We start from the raw sequence: 23,421 nt of genomic DNA, 5'->3' as shown, positions 1-23,421 counted from the left end.
CCCGGGATGCTTTTCAGGTATCTTTTAAAGTCTGTCAAGGGATGCTAATAGTGGGGAGTATCTTCAGTTAGGATGGTCCTTGGCAACTTCATGAAGTCATCCATGGTGGACCCAGAGCACCCTAGAAATTATTGCTGCAAAGGGTCACAATTTTGGCTCTTCTGTTATTACAGCTAAAACCTTTTTTCCTTTCTGCATAAAACTGTTATCTGGATTCGGATTTGCCATCACAGTGAGGAGGAAGCCATGCACGAGCTCTGTCACCAAGTCTCACAGAAGACCTGACAGGAATCTAGAAGGATCCTGAGGTCAGGGAGTGGCTCTTCCACGTGCTGACAGAGCCTAACCTTTAATAACCATCTGTGAAGGAATTCTGTTTTCAAAAATAATTTATTCAAGTACTTTATGCCAAAATAACTCTAAAAAGCATTAGTTACTATGAGATGCCCCCAAGCAAGTATGCATTTAACTACATGAACACATCTATTACTTCATAGTTTTTTTATTATAGACTTTTTATCCACATGAATGTTAAAGAAACTACAACAGAGTTAAATACCATTTTTGATAACATGATTATATTCTTAATTACACTCAATATTAAACTGTAAAATATTTCCAGAGGAATACAATCTTCATACAGCAGGCAAAGTACCAGTGAGGAAGGGGCCACATGTGTCTGTCCCAGCTTGCTAGGAAAAGCAGGTTTGTTCAAACATAAGTCCCCATTCCCGGGATTGCTTTTCTGTTTTCTTTCCACTACAAATCACTTCTGTAAAAGCAAAGGACAACTGTGTGGCACCGCAGACCACACAGGACCATCATGGATTCCCCACCCAGCCTGTCGGCCAACAGCGCTTCCTGCGCTCTGGGTTCAGGTAGGCTTTAAAAACACAAACATTCAAACTTTGGTTCCACCAAAAGATGTGACAAGCATTGACTGCTCTGGTTGGCTCCCCCCTCCCCCCTCCTAATGAATGATGGCCACAGTCTATTTTACATGGCTGTCCATGCTGCTGTGAGGTCGCTTGTCCTTGGCGTCTCTTGAACCTGACTTTGATTCCCAAGCCCTTTCAATTCGCAGTTTTCCTGCAGGTCCGAAGTGCTCAGTGGTAGGCTGTATCTTACAAGAGAACAAGAGTAAGTGGGTCTGTAACCTGGGATAAGACAGAGAGAGGAGAGAGGGGAGAGAGAGAGAGCACATGACAACCTCAGCATAACACAATCAGATAATGAAAACAAAGTGATAGAGAAGTTTTTTTTTTTTATTACAGTTTCAATACATTTAAAGCAAAGTGTGTGTTATATGCATGTATATAGGTTGCTGTGGGTGTATGCATGCAGGTGCACATGCATGCCCATCAGTGTGTATGGAGAAGCTAGAGGTCAATGCTGGTGTCTTCCTAGATCGCTCCCCAGCCTAGTTTTTGAGGCAGGGTCTCTCACTGAGCCTGGAGCCCCCTATTTGGCTAGGCTGGATGGCCAGTGAGCTCTGGGGATACACCTGTCTCTGCTCTACCAGTGCTGGGGGTTCAGAAATGCACAGCTGCACGGTTGGTAGGCCTCCACACACAGGCACTTACGCTTGCGGAGCAAGACCTTTGCCAGTGAGTCCATCTCCCCAGATCCTGAACACTCTTGGTCTTTAAAATGCAAGGATGCTAGTATCTTTGTTTGCATATGAGTGTCTGCTGTGTTAGATTGTGCATCTCTGCTGACACTGGAACAAGCTAGAACTGTTCATTAAATTGGAGTGTGCCGCCTCGCTGAGCCTTCTTCACAGTAAAGGTATTTGACTCGCTTTAGAAACTACAGCTTCCCATTGTTGGGCAAGTATTAAGCCAGCCTGCCATGGAGGAGCAAATGCAGTCCATGCCCCCTGGCCTGCTGGTTTTGGTTGGATGCTCTAAGTCATGCTATTTCATTCATCCACCTATCCATCCATCCATCCATCCATCTGTCCATCCATCCATCCATCCATCCATCCATCCGTCCATCCGTCCATCCGTCCATCCGTCCATCCATCCATCCATCCATCCATCCATCCATCCATCCATCCATCCATCCATCCATCCATCCGTTATTTGCTCTTATGATGTCAGTGAAACTGTAGAAGCACGCCTAAAGGTTTTGTGATTCAGAATCTGATTGGCACATTCATAACTGATGAAAAGACGTGAAGAAGGCTGCAGCTGCAGGTCACAGGTCAGAGAAACACAGATCAAGTTCAGGGTCTCCGGCCACACTGCGGATATCAGGCCCATGTCTCTGCTCATCAGATGAGAGACGGCAGAGCAGCAGTCTGCATCTCAGGGGGTTGACTTGCATAGGACGACTGACCTACGGTGCTGAGGACAGTGGGGGCACATTGCTGTTCCCGGTAGAGGTTCTTGTCCCCTAGGGCCTGACTGGAGTCACCCCCGCCTCTTCATCTTTGGTCATGCATAGGGAAGGCAGAGGGTCCGGCTACGTCCTCTCAAGATCCTTTTGCAATGTTTTTCTCACTGTTCTTAGGCTGTTTTTTTGTTTGTTTGCTTTTCCATAAGTGAAAAGTGGAAATGCTGGTAATTTAGCAAAGAGGTAGATATTCTTAACACAGGGGCAGAAATCACATTTTCAGACTCTCTAGAAGTGTCCAAAGCAGCAGCTGGTGATAGAAATAATGCAAACGTAGGCAAAACCAGGGAGGGGTCATCGTCTGTGGGTCTGTAGCTGGGGCTGGAGAGATGGCTTAGTGGTAAAGAACGTGCAATGCTCTGGTGGAGGGCCCGGGGTTGGTTCCCAGCAGCCGCATTTGGCTGATTATACACGCCTGTGACTCCAGGGGATCCAACACTTTCCTCTGAACTCTGTGGGCACCTGTACTCATGTGTACCCCTCACATAATTCGGAATAAAATAATATAATATAAAATTTAAAAAATAAGCAAAAGCAGCCCTTTAAGGAAGAGAGAGAATATAGCAGAAGCCTGGGATGCAAGAGCGATCCTCAGGGCTACAGAATAGGAAGAGAATTTGCCCTTAATGTATGGATAAGAGCAAAGGCAAAGACATTGAATGGGATGTCTTGATGGGTAACAAAGGCTACTGTGTCATATTTAGAATCCTGCCTGCTCCTCATCAGCCCTAGGCTCCAAGGAAGGCAGGAAGTGTCTAAGTGGCAAACAGACCAAGGCTGAATGCTGGTGTTATCAGCTGGCAGCTCTAGGACCTCCCTAAGCCTCAGTGTTAGAATCTATGAAATGGGCGCTGAAATGTGATCTGCCTCAAAGACTTATAACACCTACCTTACAGAGTTGCATACCACAAAAGTAAAAGAGCAAAGCATTTAGTCCCAGATCTGGCACAGTTACTGCTAAAGTCTACAGCTTGGAGAATAGCGTGCCACTGTAAATGAGTCATCCTATGATTCACTTCCCACTCAGGTAAAACAATTTCATTATGTCCTGGTAAAGACATGGGTGTTTCCACAGGTCACACAAATGGCATTTGCAAAATTTCGAAGGTAATTGAAAGAAAATGAACATAAAGTAATAATTAAATCAATGTTGGCATCGTAACACTTTCTATCTGGGGTAGAGACTGCATGCTGGTGACCCTGAGGTATCTTGCAGGAGCTGTTTAGAGCAATAACTGCAGACAAGGAACAACATCAGAAGTGACTCCAGAGTTAAAAATGAGTCCACAGGCTGGAGAGATGGCTAAGAGCACCGACTGCTCTTGCAGAGGACCGGATTCAGCTCCCAGCACTCATGAGGAGGCTCACAACCATCTGTAACTCCAGTCCAGGATGGCACTTTTGTCCTGTGTGAACTCCTACACACACACGTTACACACACACACACACACACACACACACACACACACACACACACGTTACACACACACACACACACATACACACACACACACACACACACACACACACACACACACACACAATAAATGTCTAGAAGGGCCCAGGTGAGTATCCACCCATAACTCCTCGACATGTTTCTCAACTCTTTCCTATTGCTCTCCTGAGCTCACAACACAACAGACTAGCCAAGCAGAACAATGTCTAATCTAGCGGGGTTTGTTTTAGTAGATGGTTTAGAGATAAATAAACCAAACTACCCTTTACACAGCTGGTTGCTAAACAAATAGAATTCATTGCCCCAAAGGGGACTGTGCCTAGGTTGAAGAAAGACTTTAAATAAATCCACAGATAATGAATATATTAAGGGCGAGTTAAGAGTGCTCAGCGCATGGGCCTTAACTGTGAGGTTGATGTTAATAAGAGGAACTTGGCTCTTCGGGCGGAATTACAGTTTGTACGCTGGCCTGGGTAGCCACTTTAATTTGACACACCATGGAATTTCTCATGTTCTAACAGAGGGCCAAAGAAGACGTGGGGAGCAGTGATATGTGGCAGTACTTGCTCGGCTTATTAAATGGATTGCCTGCGGTTTTGAAAAGCTTCCTCCCCTTAATATTCATATTGGAATTCACTGGGTGGGCATGAACACTACCTTAAGGGTCACTCTTGCATAAGATGGTAATGCATCAGTCCCTAATTTGGAAACCTGTGGTCACTCAGCAAGACAGAACCGTCTCTCTCCTCCTTGCTGTAATGATTTTTATCTTATAATCTCTCTTGGGGTGACTCCTTGCAGACTCCACACGCTGAAAGGCAGAGACTGCCTCTAACAACATGGTCATGAGTCTCTGCATGGCTGGGTGAGCTAAGCAGTTAAGTAACCGCTAATCTTCCGAAAGCACCAGGGTCTACTTAGAGAAATCCCTGTTGTCTGCAAGGATGGAAACGAAATCAGCATGGAGGAAGCATTAGTTACTAACCATAAATCAATCTCATTCTCTACCTAGCCATATGCTGTGCCATTGTCAGAGATTTCAGGGCAATGAGTCTTCGCTACGTAGGTGCAAGATGGGATTTGTGAACGAGCGGGGAAGATGAGATGGGGAAGTGGGAGGAATTAAAGAACTCATTGAAGTTCCTACAGATAAATCAAGCCACCCTCTAATGGACGAATCTCACAAACACGGAGTCAAACATTCAATATGACGTCTTTGATGTGAGGCGCACAAATACACAGAATGAACTTACACTGGGGGCGGGAAGTGGGAGAAAGGCTGTGACCCAGGCAAGACAGGCACCAAATGCTGGAAACCTAAAAGCCAATTTATCTTATATACACGGACTCAGTTTTGATTGCAGATGTCACCACTTATACAACTTCATAATTTGCTTTGCTGAATGTGGGTTACACAAGGTTCTTTTTAAACACTCATGCTAGTATTTTCTCCGTGATTTGAAAGACAGTTAGTTTGGCATTTTCAGTATTTATCACAATTCATTTAGGTTATTCTTGTCTTGATCACCTGCTCTATTATAATATGGAAAAAATTGTCCAGTCAACATCAGACTTATTACAAATATTTCAGTTGAGAGCCAAACTCACATTCACATTTGAGTTTAGGTTTATGGAGATGGAAACAGAATACTTTTTTAAAAAATATTTTTATTTTTATTTTATGTGTGTGGGTGTTTGCCTACATGTCTGTGTACCAGTTGTGTGTCTTGTGACCATGGAGGTCAGAAGAGGGTGTTGGATCCCTGGAACTAGAGTTAACAGATGGCTCTTTGCTGCATGTGGGTGCTGGGAATTGAATCCAGGTCCTCTGGAAGAGCAGCCAGTGCTCTTAACTACTGAGCCATCTCTCCAGCCCTGGAAACAGAATACTTTTACTTCCAATACTTTCACTTTCTTCTCCGCCGAGAACAAGATGTCCAGGCTGGAGTAGACAAAGACTGTATCTAAGGTAGGGTGCCTTGGCACGTCTTCATAGCTTTGCAACCCAGGCCCAAGATGTCACGTGTCCTTTCTCTGCACTTCATTCCCCCGTGCACAAGACAAAGAGACAGCATATGAGTGTTTTTTGGGGTTTGGGGAGAAGATGATATGTCACGTTATCATTATCGAAGCAAATATTGAAATAGGTCCCTGACAGAGAGGGTGGCAAAGACAGTCATCCGCACATGGCAGGCACACGATATGCAAAAGAGAAGCATGGATGACAGAAAAGACCGTGAGTCTGCTTTGTAAGCCCTCCTGCCCCCATCCCGCAACAGACTCTAGTGAGTTGAAGATAAATGTCAGGGGGAGGAAAATCTCAGTGTCATCTGGAAGGAATGATAACATGCACCTCTTGTCCAGGAGCAGGAGGGAATGCTACCTGGAGGCTTGGGAGATGGCTCAGTGGGAAAAGTGCTCGCTGAGGAAGCACAAGGACCCGAGGTGTTCTCGGGACCCACAGAAAAGCTGGGTCTGTAACCCAAGCACCAGGGCAAGGGGATGGACAGAGACAGGTGGACCACGGTAGCTTGCTGCCAGCTAGTCTAGCGGAAGTGATGAGTTCCGGTTTCAATGAAGACACAGTATCAAAAAGGAAGATGGAGCGCAATACAGGAAGACAACCCAGCACTGACTTCTGGCCTCCATATGTATGCATGGACAAGTGTACCTGCATACACGCATGCACATGACACACACACACACACACACACACACACACACACACACACACACGGAGAGGGGTGCGGGGGTGGGGGGAGTCTAACACTGGACTTGGCTTGATTTACCAATTCTCATTGTTAGGTCATCCTAACCTAATCATATTCTAACCCTAATCACGTTGCAGCTTTTTGTAGTCTTACGATTCTAATGACTGCACACGCATTCCTCAATAGACTGAAAAGACTGCTTTTGAAATTCTTAGGCGTGCTCTGACAATGATCAGAGAATTTTCACTGCCTGCTTTTCTTTAAGTTGAGATATTTTTCTTTTAAATTTTTGCCAGGAATGTGACCTCGAAGCTGGTTTCATTTGAGAGAAATGTTTTGGTTTAGGGAAAGGCCAGATTACTATTCCCTGAACAGGAAGTCTCCGTGGTCTGTGTGACTCCTCAGCTGTTCATGTGAAAGTCAGACTGGGAGAGACTTTTGGAAACAGCTGAGAGAATGGGACACAAGAATGACTGCTGACTTACAGAGAAAGGGGCATCAGAGCAGAATGGCTGTCACTTCTAAAGCCCGGATAGAGAAGGTTTTAAATTTAGGAGTTTGCGGTGGCTTTTCTTAGAAGCGCTCAGCCTTTCATTTAGGAAGTCCAAGCCTGGGATAACAAATGCATTGGTGTATTGACTTAAACACAGGATACAACTTCTCAATCCCTCGGGTCATTACAAACAGTTCATTAAGGAACACCCCCAGCATCGGCAGGAAGGATTACGAAGAACCGTCTCCTCTGGCAAGCTCACCTTTTAGCTTTTGCTGAGATGGGCGCCAAGCTTCTCTTTCCTGATCAAACTTGCTGCATAGGGGATCTGTAAGGCAGAAACAAACAAGACCGTCAGGCTGGAGACAGATACTTAATGGAGAACCTTCATCACCCCTAACAACTCGAATGTCAGTGGCTCTTCCCTGCGGAGAGCGCCTTCTGCTCAGCAGTGTGAGGCTGCTGAGGTATACAGACAGTATCACAGAGCCTGCCTTCAAAGCGCAGCAAGGACGAACAGGCAATCACACACCGGATTGTTGCTACGGCTAATCACTGAGGTTAGCATGAAGCATTTTCCTTTAAAAGGGTTTTAAGGTCTTTGTATTTAATTGTATGGTATTATCATTATTTGAAAACTGAATTACAATGTTGAAATAGGGCCAAGGTCACGAAAGATGAATGCTATTACAAACTAGTTCAAGGTGATCATTCAGTTTAATTGGAATGTTTTCTTTATAAGACATGCTATCATTGTGGATCACAAAGAAGACTAAACATAAATTATTACTTCGGGTAAATTCTCAATTACTGATGAGAAGAATTAGAAATAACTGCGCTGAATGGGAGACACGACCTGAGAATTCTATCTGGATGGACTTGAAAAGTGTTTTTGAATAGTGGGTTGCGAATGAAAGCCTATCACATTTGATATGTGACTTTTCATTAGAAAATTCAAATGGCTGAGAGCAGACCCATACATTATTTACATTTGCTTTTATACTAACCCCAGTCAAGCAACTCTGGCATTGGCATTGTGTTCTAACCCTGGTCAAGGGACTCCGTCATTGTGTTACCTGCTTGCATCATTATGAGGTTAAATTTAGGACTCTAAATTTGCATCTGTGTTACATTTGAGGAGATAAGTAACCAGCCCATTTCTGATATTTTATTTTTATTTTGTTTTGCCTGCATGTTATGTCTCTGCACCAACTGCATGCAGTGCCGTGGAAGTGAGTGTCAGATCCCCTGGGACTAGGATCCGAGTTATGCTGGGAATTGAACCTGGGTCCTTTGGAAGAACCTGTGATCTTAACAACTGAGCCATCTCTCTAACCCCAGTACTCAGTCTTTTAGAATGTATCCCAAAATATGACTGTTACATAAAAGCAGTAAGAGAAAAAATACAATCATTTTCCTTTAATTAGATAATACTTCTCTCCCTCTCTCCCTCCCTCCCTTCCTTTCCTTCCCTTCCTTCCTCCCTCATTTTTCTTCTTTCCTTTCCTTTGTAGCTCAGGCTGAATTCAAACTTGTGATCTTCTTGCCTCAAGCCTCCTAAGTACTAGAATTAGAGGTGTGCACCACCATGCTTGGACATGGAATATTTTAATATTTTGTTGTATGCATCTCCCCACCCCAGCACTTTATTGAGTATTTGATTTACTTTCTTTTTTATAATTTATTTATTTTTATTTTTTATGCATTGATATTTTGCCTACATGTATGTCTGTGTGAGGATGTTGGGTCCCCTAGATCTGAAGTTACAGACAGTTGTAAGCTGCCATGTGGGTTCTGGGAATTGAACCCAGGTCCTCTGGAAGAGCAGTCAGTGCTCTTAACCACTGAACCATCTCTCTAGGCCCTTGATTTACTTTCTTGGTTCACTGATCTACACACGGGACTTTATTAATGGAAAGAGACTGTGAGCTTACAACGATGTGGTGACTAAGATAATAAGCAGGACCATTTTGCTATAAAGCTGGTCACTTGAATCAAGCAGTGTTTTAATGGACAAAGAGAAGATAAAAATAAGCACCTCACCCGTTTGATACACAATATATTGAATAAACCGAAAGTTGCAGCATTGAAATGAATGATTCACACAACAGCATAAGACGTTCAGCACTCTAACCTCATATTTTAGAATGGGGCTTAAGAACATCTGGATAGCTATGACAAGGCAGTTAGATGGGGACCTATGCTAATTACCTCTTCTTCTCATGGGAGGTTTATGCTCTACCTGCTGTTCATGGAGACACCCTTGGATGGGGGGTTCCCATTCTGGTGTAGGCTGTAAGTGCCAAACAACATGGGTGACCTCTCTTGTCAGATGCATGATACCAGAGTCTTGAGTGGGATTTTATTATTTAGGATAGCAAAATCTGATATAAGCCTCCAAGTGCGAGAGTTAACAGTAAGATGCTCTCACTCTATTTTCCTACTTAAAATGATGGTTAGATGCTGTAGGACTTTGTGTCTGTTACATGCCAGACACTACAGGAGAGAAATTCATACCACCTGGACCACTCACCAAAGTGAGTAAACCACATCCTAACCCAGAGAAAACCGCAGGATGATGATGTTGTCTCAGCCAAGTCACGTGTCTCCCCTCTCACTTCCCCTCCATTCTGTTCTCCCTCTTTCCCTCCCTTGCTCACATCTTATCTAGCTAGAAAGATAAAGGATCGGGGGGCGAGGGGGGGGGATATTTCCAAATAACTGCATCAGAGTCTCAAAGCTCCAGATTAGAACTTAAATTGCCACAGAGCATTGTCCTCATACAAATGCTGAGTTCTCTGTCTGTTTCCTTGGAACGAGGATAAAATGAAAGCCAGGTAATAACAAAAACAAAGGGCAAAAGCATCTGGGCCAACCGTTGTGTGTTTTGAATTCCAAGCCCTGAATCATAAATGATAAATAAAGATTACCACATGCCCCACTTGTTGCCTAGAACTAGGCTATTTTACTGGTTCCAAGACACACTTTCCCCTGCACATTTTAACATCTCTGAAACTAGATGTATGATAACTGATGGTATATTAGAATTATAATTAGAAGATTTTTTTCTTTTTGAGTCATTAGTCAATGGTGTCTTATATCACTGACGGTTCCTCAGATTCTATAAAACATAATATTAAATTTACAGATGTCTAATAAAACTTTTAATATGTGTAAAAAAAATTAAAAAAAAATTTACAGATGTCAGCGAATACTCCTGACTTGGGAGTTTCATATTCTAGAGAATCTGTTTAAGCTATTTATTCCTATGGAAGTCTACTATAGGACTTACAAAAAGCTTTCTTTTCATTTTGATCAGTGTGGAAATCACCAAGGCTTGGATAAAAAAATTTTGAAATGTTATATACTTTATATCTTACCCAGTTGACCCTAGTAGGTCAAAAACATTGGTGTCTCACCAAAAAAAGATAAGTCTCAAGTTTGTGTGGAGGGAGAGCTGTTTTGAACTCAGACACTCGGGTGAGTCAATATCTCGAAGCTAGAAACATAAGAATGCCCCAGGATGAAAGGACAATGGAGCCATTGTTAAGACACGGGGCACTTGATCTCTAAGTGGAAAAAAGATGCATAGTGTCAAAGTCTGTCTACTGCTATAGAGTCTTACGGAAGCTTCTGTGGTTTCTTCATCAAGCCCAAAGCTTGCAGGGACCTTCTTACCACACATGCTTAGCCACAAAAGTGAAGCTGGGACAGGGTTTCTCTGTGTAGTTTTGGTGCCTGTCCTGGATCTCGCTCTGTAGACCAGGCTGTCCTCGAACTCACTGAGATCTGCCTGGCTCTGGCCCCTAAGTGCTGAGACTAAAGGTGTGTGCCACCACCACCGCCTGGCTCTATTTGCCTTTTAGAAAAATGATAGATGATGCAATTTAAAGAACTTTCTGGTTTGAGACTGTGGAAATTTGGTCAAGTTCTCATCCCAAAGAATAGTGGACAATATCTAAGGAAAGATAGTTATCACTGAAAAGCTGTGTCTCCTCCTCACTGGTGCTCACCAACAATGATAAGGACCTACTGTTCCTCGGTAAAGAGTTACTGTGTTCCCATACAAGGAAGTGGTAAGCTGATTTTACAAGTCCACCACGAATGAAACAATAATACTACATTTATTGCTTAGATGTTATTTTAATTGGAGTCATTGGATGGAGAACTCCTGTGTCCCTGGCTGCACGTCACTGCAGCACTCTGGAACAACAGCAGAGGGCACTTCAAGACTAGCACATTTGTCCTGTCTCTGCGTCTCGCCTCGCAGTAGGCAGTAGCTGCCAGGCAAGTTCAGGTGCTGAGTCTGGGCCTAGCCCTGTTTCGGGAGCTCTGTGCTGGTAGCAGACAGCATCCTCGAAGAGCTCTGGGTTTAAGAGTGCACCTTAGGCAAACCTACAGTAATTGCTTATATAGATGTACTTTCTTAAAGAATGAGTGTCAAATAAGCAATGAAAAAGAAAGCCAAGTTCTTGCTATAAATTATTACACATTCAAGGATTCAGGTAAATTTCAATGGAAAGGTTATGTGCTGAGTAAAACATCTTCTGATTTTTTTCCAACCCTAATAGACAATAGATTTTACTTTTTAAAATTGACATATTTCTCCCAGAGTCATAATGTATTGTGGCCGAGAATTCCTTTGCCTTTTGTTATGCTAACACTTACATTTTTTACAAATTTGCTAAATTTTAAAGCGTTTGCATTTTGCCCATAGCTAAAGGAGTGTCGTTCTCTGTTTTATAGAAATAAATCTGGTTTAGCAAAGAAAACACTTTAGGTATTTGAAAATTCAGATTAGGGATGACAGATTCTTTTTTTTTTTTTTTGTGCACACAAGTAGCAGAAAATTCAAATTTTAAGTGTCATTTTAAGAGTTATCTTGTGGCCATTTATAAACGTTAAGTAACCTGATTCTGCATGGGCTTTAACATTAGTATCGCAGTATATGCACATTCACTTGTAAATGCAGAAGGAGGCTCGATCATTTGACTGTATAGCCATTACATGTTTGTATCCAACAAACTGGAAAAAGAAGGCACAGAAATTATAGTCAGCAGAGGACCTAAAAATGTAGAAGCCAAAGAAATTCACGACTTCTCTTTTTATGGCAATGACACCCAAGATGCTTTCCATGTAAGTATTTTGAATAGGAACACTGCGTAACAATACAGAGTAAATGTGTTGTGTGGCCACAGGAACCATTACCAAATGTGACAGTCTTAGTATATTTTAATTCTCCAGGATTGGAAGACAGGCTATGTTTTTACTTCATCTAAAGAAAAGAGTGCGTGTTCTGTGACTCTTCACTGTGTAGACTTTTTTGTTTTGTTTTGTTTTGTTTTTTGAGACAGGGTTTCTCTGTGTAGCTTTGCACCTTTCCTGGAACTCGCTTTGGAGACCAGGCTGGCCTTGAACTCACAGAGATCCGCCTGCCTCTGCCTCCCGAGTGCTGGGATTAAAGGCATGCGCCACCACCGCCCGGCCCACTGTGTAGACTTTGAATATTAAATGACCCGAGTGGTTCGTTTTGTTACCAGGGAGCAAAGTTCATAACCATACTGACCGGTGAAGAGACCATTCTACTGAAATACTGTGAGAACAAATCAAACTGTGATGCTTTGCAACTCCTTGATAATCTTCAGAGATTCTATGAAGACATCTCCTTAGGTGCTTTACAGATACATAAAGCTGAATTAGGAACTAGATAAATAACTGTTCAAACAACATTGCATCTGATGTCTCCTTTCAAAAAGTAAGCAGAAGAATTAAAAAAAAACAGGTCCTTCCCACTCAAAAGCAACTCTGACACCAGGCTTTTTTTGTTCCGCCTATCTTGAGAAGGGCCATTCATACTGGCACCATACTGCAAGGTCTCCAGGTACATTCATGTTTACTTTTCACATGACTTTGGATTATAATATTCCTGTCAGGTTCAGCCTTACAGCAGCTCATTTTTGGGAGACCTGACACTCAGGATGGGCCTTGAGTCCAATTTGGTAGACCTTACAGTGTTCTATAAGTGGCAGGCAGGACAGTAATAACACAAGAGCTCTCTGTAATTCACTACTGTGCCTTCTGTTATTGGTGTGTGAAGAACATGTGAGGACATCAGTACCAACCCAGGAGAATCTGAGAAAGAATTAAAAAGAATGGCTGTGTTGTGTAGGGATTAGGTTGGGGTGATTTGTGCAACAACATGTTTCTTTCAAGCGTTGAAGGCTATACACTATGCTGGGAGCTGGAGGCAGCTCCATGGCCCTGGTGTCTTATTGTAGGGGACCCAAAAGAGAGGGAATAAGGAAAAAGAGGCCTTGTTTGTTTCATTAATTTTCATGTTGCTTGCCTACAAATGTCTTTGTGAATTTCAGGAATTATATTGTACCCAAAGAGGTGTGTGTGTGTGTGTGTGTGTGTGTGTGTGTGTGTGTGTGTGTGTAGTTCATGTGTGTTGGGGAGGTCTTGGCTCTCTCAAACTGTTTCATTCACCCCAGGAGCACTTTACTACCTAGTAGGGCATGAATGAATAACACTTGCCATGCTTAGTAACACAATTTGTATCTTTCATGAACGCAACACATAGAAAGATCTGAGACATTTTCTCTTCTAGCAAAAGTACATGCTTGTTATGGCATATACTGTTTTTTCCTCTTTTCCTAAGAAACCAACTGTCAAAGGAAATTAAGACATTAAAGTTACACAGATGGCCTTAAAAGGGGGCCCTGAAATAAACGCCTAACTCCTGTCCTAAGGCCTATTTTCTTCTAGTCACAGTCACCCTGAAATCTCAATTCTTGTTTCTTGGATGGTAATTTCCATTTTAAAAGACAGAAAAATGATGTCTTAAGTAGATTAATCCAGGCCTTAGTATTCTGTCCCACCTTATATTTACATTTGTCCTCTGGAGGGAGAAAATGATCAGCATATTCACCATAAAGAATTTTAGCTCTTACCATCCACACACACACACACACACCATGACCATCACCACCACCACCACCACCACCACCACCAATAACACCACCAACAACAACAACAACATTAACAACAACAACACCACCACCAACAACAAAAACCCACAAGAAGACCCTGTCTAAGCAATATCTGGCATAAAGGTTTTCCAAACTTGGAGCTATTAATGAGCACCCGAGCCCAGAGAGACCACAGTGAGAGTGTCACAGTTATTCTCAATCCCACGTTTAGCTGAGACCCTCATAAAGAAAATGTAGTGAAATCCAAGGTTGCTTTACAATACTCCCAGGAATCTCTGTGAACATGGGCATGCTTCCTCCTCCCCATACAAAGGAAATATCACCAACCATCTTCCTCAAATAATCCTGACAGAAAACGACTTACTTCGCTCTTAAGACAAGATACTTTAGACATGCTCAGGGGTCTGAGGGAAGAACAGATCAGCTAAACCTAGTATCAAACAACCCAAATTATGACAACCATGCTTCCAGTGATCAGTGTAAGTCTTTCACCAGGTGTTTAAAAATAATCTCAAAAATATTGAGTCTAAGTTGTTTCCTCTATTGCTTGCTCTTTGGAAGATGAAGAATCTTGTGAGACTGATTTCAAAAGCCAGGGCTTATTCCAGATGTGTCTGCATGGGGTGGAACAGTGAGGCGTTCAGAACAAAACAAAATCTTCCTGACTGCTGCTGTTTTCCATTTAAAGAGGTCACTTCTAGACACGATGAGGATGGAGAAGAGCGCTTCATTTGGAAATGATTTGCTCCTTTTCATCACCCCTCGAGTGCACATAATTGGTTAATTGTGTGTACATTCTGTTCTATTGACCATGGAGGGCCTGGCTGGTGCAAGGTGCAGAGGGCAGGAACTGTTCCCATTTCTTCCCCACATGGTGCCTGCTACTTTGCACAGTGAAAGAATGCTATGCACCTCTGGGTTGCCCACGGAGGCAATGCACACATCTGTCTATTAACACATGGGAGGTCGTTACAGTTAGAAGAAACACACTGACACATCTGTTTACTCGGAGTCTACGTAAATCCCTTGGTAATTAGCATCTCAACCAGCTGAGAGGTAAGTGGACCAACAGTGTGGCATGCATGGAGGCCTTTGAAAACAAATCAGCAACCTTGCAGGTATTTATAAGCAGAAATGCCTCTTACGATTTGTAACTGCTGCACCATTTCTTCTCGGTAAGCCAGTTCCCTTTTCATCTGATCCTGAAAGTTATCTGGGGAAGAGAGAGACAGAAAGGAAATTAACCAAAGTGCAAAATCCAGGTTCAGTGTGCGGTGGGTCCTCCAAATCCTAGACTCCTGGTGCTTCGGATTGACCCAACCTCAGAACAGCAACAGTGTGACACTGAACCTGTCATAAGGAAAATGGAGTAAAATCCACCCACACAGCATCTACCTGTATCAGTGATGGGGACGATTCCAGAGCAGGGTTTCTGAAACTCTCTCTACTCAGGACCCCTTTTCATCTGAGAAACTTTTGTTTCTCAGAAACTTTTGTGACCCAGGTGTGTAGGTATACAAAATAGTTATACAAGCCAAATACTGATTGATATATAAATATATAAATCATAAAGAAGTTAATTTTAAAACAGGTCTGGGGTATACATCTAACTTCACAGCTTATTAGTGACAAAATCAAACCTGCTACACAGGTAGATATGCTTGTTTAGTTTTATGTAAAGAGTCAAATGTGGACAGAATATTTGATATTATAGGATGTCTTCAACATTTCTCAGAGTTGATTGATATTCTGATCTTGTAATTATCAATAGTGAGAATGTCGTTTTTTACATAAACATGTACCACAAAATGGCAGATGTATGATTAGGAAATTGTTGGAAATTCTATCCTAATCCCAAACCAAAATTCATTTATTTATCATTTCAGGAAACAAGTCAGCAAGCAACCCAAACAGCAATTTTTAAAAACCAAACACCCTAATACAATATAATCAGAAGATACATTAAATTGATCTTTTTATGATGAAGAATGATGATAGGTATAAAAATATATGCGTTCAGGTTCCTGGAAAGACAGAAGTTAAAAGCACTGGCTGCTCTTCTAGAGGCCCTGGGTTCAATTCCCAGCACTCAAGTGGTAGCTCACAACTGTCTGTAATTCAACCAAAGGGAGCCTAATCTTCTTCTGGCCCACCCCCCTAGCACTTTACATGTAGAGCACAGACATATATGTAGGCAAAACACCCATACACATAAAAATAAAACAAAATAATTTTTAAAAAATTTCTGTAACTTGCCGGGCGGTGGTGGCACATGCCTTTAATCCCAGCACTCGGGAGGCAGAGGCAGGCGGATCTCTGAGAGTTCGAGACCAGCCTGGTCTACAGAGCGAGATCCAGGAAAGGCGCAAAGCTACACAGAGAAACCCTGTCTTGAAAAACCAAAAAAAAAAAAAATTCTGTAACTTAACCTTTATGTTTAAAGATCACAAGCTTTGTATGGTAATTATGAAATTCAAAACATGCAATTCTTGAGCCGGGGTGTTCCTGTGGCGTTCCTTGGCACCGCATGACTCGGTCCGCGGAAGTGGTAAAGTCGTGTTACACAAGGACCAGGGCTGCCCTGCATGCCTTGGATTCATTATGTATTTGATTTTGAGTTAACTTTTTATCAATGAATGTTCAGGAACTTTTACTGTTGCCCCAAATTGCATGACTCCCACACTCACTTACGTGACCCCACGTGAAGGTTGTGACCCCTGGTTTAGTATATGAGGTGTAGTCTAAGGTATGTGGGAGGGCGCACATGGGTTCTATGAAGACACTAAGCAATGCTATACGAGACTGGAACATCCATGGAATTTCGTTATCTGCAGAGAGTTCTGGAGCTAATCCCCCATGGATACTGAAGGATGACTACATCTGAAAAATATGGCTGACAGTACCCTACCCCTTCTGCTCTCCTCTCCTCTCCCCTTCCCTCCCCTCCTCTCCTCCCCTCTTTCCTTTTCCTTATAAGACAAGATCTCACTGTATAGCCCTGGCTAGTCTGCAACTCCCTAAGATCAGGCTGGCTTTAAACTGTTGTTGATATTTCTGCCTCTCAAGTGCTGGGATCACAGGCACATGCCACAGGTCTGATTTTTTTTTTTAAACTAAACAATTTTTAGTTATTTGAAGAAATTGTTTTCAACACTCTATAATTTTATGAGACCCCACAGGAAGTTCTGAGAGGTAAGACATTCCTTTTATAGTATCTCATCCTTCATGGCGTCTATGCCCTGGCTCGTAAGCATCACCCAGAAATGAACAGTGCGGTTGTGCTCTCTACTTATGCAGGTCACAGCATGGAAAGCGTCTACAGTTCCGCAGTGCTACGGCAGAGGGGATGCAGCGCACACAGTGCTAACCACAGGGGGCGCTGCCGAGCGCTGTGCATGCATGTGATGCCTGCTGGGTAAGACAGGAAAACTGCTTGCCTGGCTCCCTTGCAACTAAGTGCCCTTGTGCCCCAGCCTGATTCTACAAGCAGCAAGCCTTCTCACCCCAGGCCAGCCTGGTCTGGGTCTTCTCTGGTCTTATGAACGCTATAGACTTGGCCACAATCCAAGGAAAGGAGAGCTTTAAGAGACACCGCCTAGAGCCAGGTGGAGGTGGCACACACCTTTAGTTCCAGCACTCGGAAGGCAGAGGCAGGTGGATCTCTATGAGTTTGAGGCCAGTCTGGTCTACAGAGTGAGTTCCAGGACAGTCAGGGCTACACGGGAAAATTCTGTCTGGAAAAACCTAAAGGAAAAAATAAAGAGAGAGAGAGAGAGAGAGAGAGAGAGAGAGAGAGAGAGAGAGAGAGAGAGAGAGACTGCTGTATAAAATAGCATTGATATCCTATGTGTTAATTATTTAAATTTGATATAAATGACTTCCAAACTTATTGAGGGGCATGGCATATTCTCCATGTGGTGTTTTTAAAGCATAGCCATGTATAACTTGGCTCTTTCCCCTTAAAAAAGAAAGGAACCTGAATTCACACTGCACTTGTGGTGAACAGGCAGAAGCTTGTAGAAACCAGAAACCACCCACACCTTTCCCTTTCTTCTTTCTTGGTCTTTCCAGTCAGTCAGCTGGCGGTGAAGCCCTGTGCTCTTCCCCAACTACCCCCTCTTCCATCTCCCAAATGCTACCGCCGCTGCCTCTCTGAACAGGTTCCGACTGACCTCAGGCCTCTAGTTTCTTCTCCACAAATCCTTTTCACTTTCCTAAAATCCTGCCTGAAAAATCAGTGGCCACCTGACATTTTCAAGGTAACAAATCCCAAGTCTGTAGGTCCCTATTTAAAAAAAAAAAAATTGGTCTTTTCATTTTCTTGGCGTTTACTTTTCTATACGATTAGAATTCCTTCCTGAAACACTCAAGGCGTAGACATTATCATTCATGTTTTAAAAATATCCAATGTCTACCTTTGCTTCCAAGGGTAATGAGGAGGACTTTCTAGTTTAGGGCAGAGGGACCAGTGTGGGTGGATGAGAGGGAGTCGGGAGAGAGGAAGTGCCTGAGCAGAGAGGTAAACCGCTCCCTAGGCAGGCTGGGAAGGAGGAAGGGGTACTGCAGGTGGCTGGTTGCAGCAGAGAGCAAGGAGGAAATTTCCAGAACTCTGTTCCCCAGTAAACCCCTCTCCCATTTTCAAACAGACATTGTGTTCCTTGTCTCTGGATCCCTGTTCCTGCTGTGGTGAACACTCACAGAAAGTACCTTCACTTCCCTCAAATCCCAGTTCAAATACTTCCTCCCTGTAAAAGACTTCCAATTTTCTTGACTCTCCCATCAGAATCATTTATCCTTCTTCTGGACCCTTCCAGCCTGCTGCCCACACCCCTACTCACATCCACAGTATGTATTACTAGTTGGAGTAGACCTGTCTTCCAGCTAGCTGTGTACTGAGTTCACAGGACAGAAAGGTGAGTTTACGTTAAAAATCTCTAGGCCCACAGCAGTCCTCAGCAGGCAGTGAGGGAGAGGGATGGAATGGAAGGTAAGAAAAACCAAGCCATATCAATAGAGGCTCAGGCTTTGGCCTTGGGCCTTCCTCAGAAGGAACCGGGTGGGGATGATGCCCCTACGGAATAGTCTTGCTCTAGCATTTTAAGATCTGATGACAAAGCAAGCTGATTTGGTCAGGGTCCAAGCTCCCTTGCTACCAGCAGTGCTTGATTCTGGTATGCTCTGGTGACAGAAGTAAGGTACCATGTGAGAAGTGAGGAGTCACCGCACAACATCCGGGGCCACAGTCTGGACACCAGGCAACAAGAGAAGCATCCCATCACAAAAGCATCCCACCACAAACTCCCCTCGTCCTCACGCCCTTCTCCCACAGCCTACTCCCAGGACCTCCATCATAGCCACGGTGTTCCCAGACACAGTGTTTCTTTTTAACTTTCCCCACAGCAGATTCCTCTTTTCATCCAATGATCTGCCTAGAGGGCTAAGTGGGAGGCACCAGGCTAAGGGGCAGCCAGGGGCTGGTCACCTAGCTGGGGCACTTCCCTGGATCCTGGAAGGTTCCAGGGGCGTGAGGTGGGACAGCCAAGGGCAATTCAGAGTGGAATGATGGTAACCAGACTTTCCCTAATTCACGATCAATGCCCGTCTATGATGCAATGAATACAGTTCCTTGAAAGGTGGGGGCATCAAGGGTTAGAGAAAGGGTGGATGTTTTTCTTAGATTGGAGTGGGAAAGGTCATCAGCGGCAAAAGGCCAAGAGCAAAGTATTTATTGATCTTTTTTGTTTTATTTTGTTTGAAACCAGGTCTAGCAGTTGAGGCTAGCCTCAAGCCCATTTTATGTAGCTGAGGCTAACCTTGATCTCCTGATCCTCCTGCTTCTAATGCCCCAGGTCTGAGATTATACGCATGTAGTACCACACCCAAGACGGGATTTATTAGGCAGAAATTGAAAACTTCAGTATGAAAACAAATCATACACTGAACTTCCTACAAAACACCATAGCATCTAAAGATGAATTTAAGGAATACTGGCTACAGGTCAAACTACTGATACTTTCCTATTTAATGGGGTTGGGGGGGGGCGCTGTATCTCAGGGTAGAATGCTTGCCCAGCATGCCTAAGGTCTTGGACTCCTTCCTCAGTAGGAAAAAAAGAAAAAGAAATTCCTGTAACTCAGTAACAAAGTAACACATCAAAAGAAATGTGGGGAGGGAGAGTTCATAAGACATTTAAAGGATGATAAACAAAATGTGGCCAATATGCTGGCCTGGGAAGAAAAGGAGATAAAAAAGAAACTATGCTGCACTTGGGAGCTGCATGTGGTATGGAGAACAGGAATACAGACCAGTGCATCCTTTCCGGAAAAAGACTTGGAGTTGGATATTAAGAGATTTCAAGTTCATTTGGGAACATCACAAAGAGATAATAATGTCTAGTGTGGAGACTGAGCTGCAATGCCATGCCTCGTCTGGAACTCCGGACAAGACTTGGTGTCCAATGTATGTCTCACATTCTTTTTTAAAAAAATTATTTATTTTTTATTTTCAAATATGTGTACTGTATTTATATCATTTCTCCTCCCACGCCTCCCACACAGCCTCATCCCCCTTCAAATTCATTTTCATTTATATATCACATTCTTTAATATTTATTTTAATATATATATTTTCTTTGACACACACAATGAATTAATATGTAAAACAATCTGCTTAGTCTATTTAGTGTTTTCATATGTACACGTTTCTAGGGCTGGCCACTTGTTATTAACTAATTAGGGGTTCATCTCTAAAAAGATACACTGTATTTTTAATAGAAGGACTGAAAATAGTAAAATATTAACTGTTATTTTTTTTGAGGGGGTTGGCTAGATAACATAATTATGAGTGACTTTCTTCTCTTTGTATTTCTGTCTAAATTTTTCTGTGGTAAACATGTGTAGGACTTTTGAGATTAAAAGATTGCCAATTTGAAAACGAAACATGTTTTAAAATTTTTCTGTTTTCAACCGCTGACGAAGGTCTATCTGGGGGTGAAAAATCACCAAGCTCACTCCTCTCCGAGAGGCAGCTGAGAAAGGCCCTGCAGAGACAACATGGGGGCGGGGCTCCTCAAGGCAGCCAAGGGGAGCACGGTTTAACAAACAGCCACAGAGAGCGTACAGCGTGCATTCCCGGGACCGAGAGTAAGGAGAGCACCATCTGGCACATCTGGTTCACCGAAGGCCCCACTCACAGAGCAGTAAGCGTGGGGTTCACCATCTTTACCTCTTATCACTGTTTGCAAACAGCTCTGGAGACTTTTGATTTGTCAGTACTTGGGGATTCTCTCCCATGCTCACTTCCGGAGGAGGCCGCGGAAAGAGACAGGAATGAAGGGGGCAAACCACTAATCGTAAAACAAATCCTCGCAAATAAGTCACAGATACAGAAGGTGGACAGTGGGATCCATGTAGGTGACACTGCGTTATTTCCAGTAAGAAATAACCAGGGGGCTGTGGCGATGCTCAGTAGGTGAAGGATGCCTTGTGACCCGACTTCAACCCCCAGAAACCATGTAAAAACACGAGGCATGGCTTCACAGGTACGTAATCCTGTGATGGGGAGGCAGAGGCAGGGGGATCTCTGGGGCTGGCTCTCCAGCTAGTCTAGTCTAATGGGTGAGTTTGAGGCCAATGAGAGACCCTGTCCCAAAGGACAGAAAGGGCTTTCCCAAGGAATGACACCCAAGATTGTCTTCTGGCTTCCACAGTGTGCATATATATGCATATGGTCGTGCGTGCGCATTTGTCTACTCTTGACAAACACACACACACACACACACACACACACACACACACGCACGCACGCACGCACGCACGCACGCACGCACGCACACACACGCGCACACAGAGAAAAACAGAAAAATAAGTAACCAGAAAATAAATGTGAAGAGTAATTCTTTACGAGATCTAAAATGAGGGCACTTTGGATGAATTCTAACACCCCCTATAGAACTGACTGGCCTGTCCACTCTCTTCTCTGAAAGGCTACAAGTTGTCTTTAAACCCGCAGAACCCAGAACCAACTCATCAGTCCCGCTGAGCACCTCTGTTCAACAGCCTTTGCTGATCCAACATCGTCCTTCACGGCCAGTGTTAATTTCAAATACAACATTAACACGGGAATGAACTGCTTCCTAAGAGCTGTCTGCACCACAACGCACCCGCGTGGAAGACGGCAACAGAGGAGTGCCGGGGTGGAGGTCAGCGGCAAGGGTGGAAGTCATGAAGAACACTGGAGAGATACGTCCAGGAGTACTCTAGAAAAGCGTGTCACGGGGGAAGGCTCCCGGGTGGTGGAGAAACCTGAGCCTTGTCAGAGATGGGGAGGAGGATGTGAGCAGGGGAGGCCTGGAGAACTAGAGGGACAGGAAAAGAAGAGGAGTCTCTGTGGCCCCTGGAACAGAGAGGGTTAGAAGTGGAAATGCACAGCGGCAGACGGTGCCAGCTGGGGGCTTTCGTGGGCAGGAGTTAATGCAGAAACTTAAATAAGCAGCGGGGGGCCCGGGCGGTGGTGGCGCACGCCTTTAATCCCAGCACTCGGGAGGCAGAGCCAGGCGGATCTCTGTGAGTTCGAGGCCAGCCTGGGCTACCAAGTGAGTTCCAGGAAAGGCGCAAAGCTACACAGAGAAACCCTGTCTTGAAAAACCAAAAAAAAAAAAAAAAAAAAAAAAAAAAAATAAAAGCAGCGGGGATGAAGACAGCTTCTTGGGTGCAGAACTTGGTGTCAAAGGTGGTGTTTTAGGGGAATGGGGCGGGTTGGAGCAAAGAGGGATGGGAGTAGACACAGAGCACCCACTTACAGCTGTACAGTTGGAGAGGGGGCTGGGGAATGTGCCTTGGGCAAGCAGGAGGACATGCTTCAGCCAAATCTGCAGCCCCCCCCTCAGAAGCCCTGCTCTCGGCGGCTCTAGTGACCAGCTGATCTGCCTGTGTTGGGATCCTGTCCTCCTCCAGTGCTTCCCCGAGCAGGGTCAGGTGGTATGCACATGAATTTTAGTTCTGGAATGCCCTTCTGAACACAGGGCCAGGTTAGCTTGTTACCCCACCCTCAGACTTCTGCTCCCTTCTAAGGATGAGGCTCCTCCTTCTCACTTTCTTCCTCCCCGCTTTCTCTTTCTCCTTCTCCACTCCCTCTGCCTCCTTTCTAGCTCACTCTCTGTCCAGGACTCATTTCTGTGACTCGACTCAGCTCTCAGAACCGCACAAAGACCCCACAGCCCAATGTTTAGAGATCCCCCACACAGCCGAGTCTCCCCTCCTCACCCTGGGACTACAGATGACAGCTATTGAAAACCTCGCTTGAGCCAAGGGCACACACAGAGCTTTGTACCGATTGTGTCGTTCAGTTACTTCATGCTGTGGGGCAGGAGTT

At 44.0% G+C, this 23,421-nt stretch overlaps 1 protein-coding gene across 1 annotated transcript in view; it reads right to left on the bottom strand.

The window, feature by feature from the left end:
- Positions 1-531: 531 nt before the first annotated feature.
- Skor2 (SKI family transcriptional corepressor 2) overlaps positions 532-23,421 on the bottom strand; it is a 43,490-nt gene continuing 20,600 nt past the window's right edge. The window contains exons 6-8 of the mRNA XM_028872027.2: positions 15,195-15,262; positions 7,320-7,385; positions 532-1,157 (exon numbers count right to left, since the gene is read on the bottom strand). Coding sequence (XP_028727860.1) covers positions 7,323-7,385; positions 15,195-15,262 — 131 coding nt within the window. The 3' untranslated portion in view covers positions 532-1,157; positions 7,320-7,322. The remainder of the gene's footprint in view (positions 1,158-7,319; positions 7,386-15,194; positions 15,263-23,421) is intronic.

The sequence above is a fragment of the Peromyscus leucopus genome, chromosome 19 (assembly GCF_004664715.2).
Source record: "Peromyscus leucopus breed LL Stock chromosome 19, UCI_PerLeu_2.1, whole genome shotgun sequence".
NCBI classification, from domain to species: domain Eukaryota; kingdom Metazoa; phylum Chordata; class Mammalia; order Rodentia; family Cricetidae; genus Peromyscus; species Peromyscus leucopus.
The sequence above is the reverse complement of the archived record's forward strand: the minus strand, read 5'-3'. Positions and strand labels throughout refer to the sequence as shown.